At 44.7% G+C, this 3,010-nt stretch overlaps 1 protein-coding gene across 1 annotated transcript in view; it reads left to right on the top strand.

Moving 5' to 3' along the window:
* The window catches only part of LOC102875569 (alpha-1-antitrypsin-like), a 32,231-nt gene extending 29,642 nt beyond the window's left edge, over positions 1-2,589 (top strand). Inside the window, exons 3-4 of the mRNA XM_006879200.1 lie at positions 368-515; positions 2,398-2,589. Of these exons, the coding sequence (XP_006879262.1) occupies positions 368-515; positions 2,398-2,589 (340 nt within the window). The remainder of the gene's footprint in view (positions 1-367; positions 516-2,397) is intronic.
* The last annotated feature ends 421 nt before the right edge of the window (positions 2,590-3,010 follow it).

Below are 3,010 nucleotides of genomic sequence, written 5' to 3' on the forward strand. Positions count from 1 at the left end.
TCTCAATCTCTTCGCCATCCATCCTGATGCTGCCAATTGGTCCAATGGTGAGAATCTTTGTCTTCTTGACATTGAGCCTCAGTCCATACTGAAGGCTGCAGTCCTTGACCCTCCACAGCAAGTACATGAGGCCCTCCTCAGTTTCAGCGAGCAGGGTTGTGTCATCTGTATAACACAGATTGTTAATAGATCTTCCACCAATCCTGATAGAAGAACCATTTAAAAATTATACAATCCAAAGCTGATTCCCCGTCCTAATGTGAGCTGGAGGATTAGGAACAGAAGGAAAATCCTTGTACCCTGTGGTGGAGTTGAACTTACTCCAATCTACTCAGAACTGCCTCCATTATCTTTTCCTTTTCAACAGGTCTGTTAAGCTCCACTTTCCCAAACTGTCCATTTCTGGGAACTATGATCTGAAAGACCTCCTGGGAAAACTAGGCGTGACCAATGTCTTCAGCTCTGCGGCTGACCTCTCAGGGATCACAAAGACAGCACCCCTGAAGGTGTCAAAGGTGAGATTACTCTAGGGGATGATGGATTTCTTTCACCTTTGTCTTTTGATTAGAGTGTGTATGGAAACTGGAGCTCAGGAAGGGGGAGGGAGCTCAAACAAGACCATCTGAGGAATCAAACATGATTCATTCCATTGTCAAGAAGCCAACTGAGGAAGGTGAACTTCAAGCACCCCTTGAAGTACCCATTTCAGTCTCAGTGGCTGAGTCCATTACTGACCCTCAGTCTCACTTTTCCTTCTTTGTGACTCAGCTTACCCAGATTTAGGCTTAGACTGAGTGATTTCAAAAGGACTCTCCAGCTCCCGTCCCCTGTGACGTTTGGAGCTATTTTCCAAAATACCAAGAACAGTTTCACTTATGTGAACAGTTTATTCAGATGGATAGTCACCAAAGAAACAATTTCAGTTCAATATTGAGTGTGTACTGAACATCTGGCTTTGATCATCAAAGTCTTTACCTAAGGAACTTAAAACTTAATGGTAAAAACAAAACAAATATGCCAGGTAAGCAGAGATATGAAATAATCTTTCACATCAGAAGTTGAGGTTGTATACCATGAGGGCAAGCAATGCAGGTCAGGAAAGGAAAGTGTGACAGGTGGAATCAAGGAAAGGCTTTGGGAGAGAGATAGACATACAGAGAGAGAGAGTCAGAGAAAGTATGTGTAGACACAGACCAGAAGAGAGGGTGAGAGATAGGACAGAGACAGTCCCCAGAGAAGAGAGAAGACAGAGAAAGAGAAGAGAGAAGACAGAGAAAGAGGGGACAGGGTCAAGACAGCATGCAGTGACCAACTAGAAGCTCCCAATAGTTGTCATACTAGAGATTTTAAACTTTCATCCTCATTCCCATACACTCACACACATATACTCACACACATGCTATTGTTGTTCTGTGCCCTTGAGTCAACTGTGATGCATAGTGACCCTATGTACAATAGCTCTGAACCCTGCCTTATCCTAAGCTAATCTCACTGATTCTGACAAACCTACCCCCTTTTACCCCAGTTACATGAGTGCATTCACACAAAAATACACAGTCAAGCACAAACAAAACACATGCTTATATGTGCAAATGCACACAGGCACACATATGTGTTCATAAACATTCTTATACATACAACTACACGAGGATACCCACATGCATACACCTCTATCCACGTGCATGCACACACAGACATACATGTAAATGTACATGCAGGAGACATAAAAACACATCATGAAACGTGACCCCAGAACACAACCACATTTATGCAGACACAATCACACACCCGTATACAAATAAGTACATGTGAACACATGTGTGCGCACTTTACACACACACACACGTGTACACACAAAAACACTCTTCACAAAGTCTTACCCACACAGACCTACACAGGTCCACCCAGGTGAGCGCACGTGCACACACACACACACACACACACACACACACTAAGTACTTGAACTTCTTCTGGTCATTCCATGAACTAATGAATGAGCACAGAGGCCCAATCCCACAGCCATGATTTTCCTGTTAGGAAGCCCAGGCTTTAAGAAACTAAACAGTCTCCCTGCAGTGAATCGCTGGTGGAGAAAGTGGGATTTGAACTCACATCCTTGTAGTGGAAATTGCATTCCTTCCACCACACCACACCACATGATGAGCACGTCCTCATAGTACACACAACCTGGATTGTGAAGATTATTTGTTGTCATTGTCATTTTCTATTTAGAAATATTAGCAAGATCAAGTACCTAAAACTCTCTGTGGCCAGAGACTGCCCTTGTACCCCAGGGACTGGTCCCCGCACAGCTGCCCTGGGTCCAGGGCTGAGCTAGGGTGGCCCTGCCCCAGCCTTTCCCCCCTTCCAAACAGGCCTCTGTTTTCTCCCCTTCAGGCAGTGCATCAGGCTGTGCTGACTATTGATGAAAAAGGAACAGAAGCTGCTGGGGCCACTGGTTTGGAATTCACGTTCTTTTCTTTGCCCATCAATGTTAAATTCAACAGACCCTTCTTAGTCGTCATCTATAAGGAGAACATCAAGAATCTCATCTTCCTGGGAAGGGTGACAGACCCCTCACAGACATAACTGCCTTTCAGGTTCAGGCCCCCACTCTCGGGTCAAGTCTTCTCCCTTGGTGGGCAATAAACCATGGACTGACCTAGAAATTGTTAAGTTCCTCACGCCATTCTCCAAGACTTCTTTACACCCTAATGATATGTAGAAAGGGAAGGTCTCAGGGTCCTTCTAGGTACTCATGTGTGGTTGTTTTGCTTAGGTGCCTTTGAGTTAACTGTGACTCAAAGAAATCCTATGAACAGCAGACTAGAACCTTTCCCTATTCCACTATCCTCATAATCCCAACCATGTTCAAGTCCATCGCTGCAGTCACTATGTCAACCCAACTACCTCTCTTTCACTGACACTCTACTTCTTCAAGTGGTGTCTTCTTCTGAGGACTGGAACCTCCTGATATCATGCCCGAAGTGCACGAGACAAAGTTGCACTT

Source organism: Elephantulus edwardii, unplaced genomic scaffold (assembly GCF_000299155.1).
Source record: "Elephantulus edwardii isolate Elephantulus edwardi_28Jun2011 unplaced genomic scaffold, EleEdw1.0 scaffold00002, whole genome shotgun sequence".
Lineage (NCBI taxonomy): Eukaryota > Metazoa > Chordata > Mammalia > Macroscelidea > Macroscelididae > Elephantulus > Elephantulus edwardii.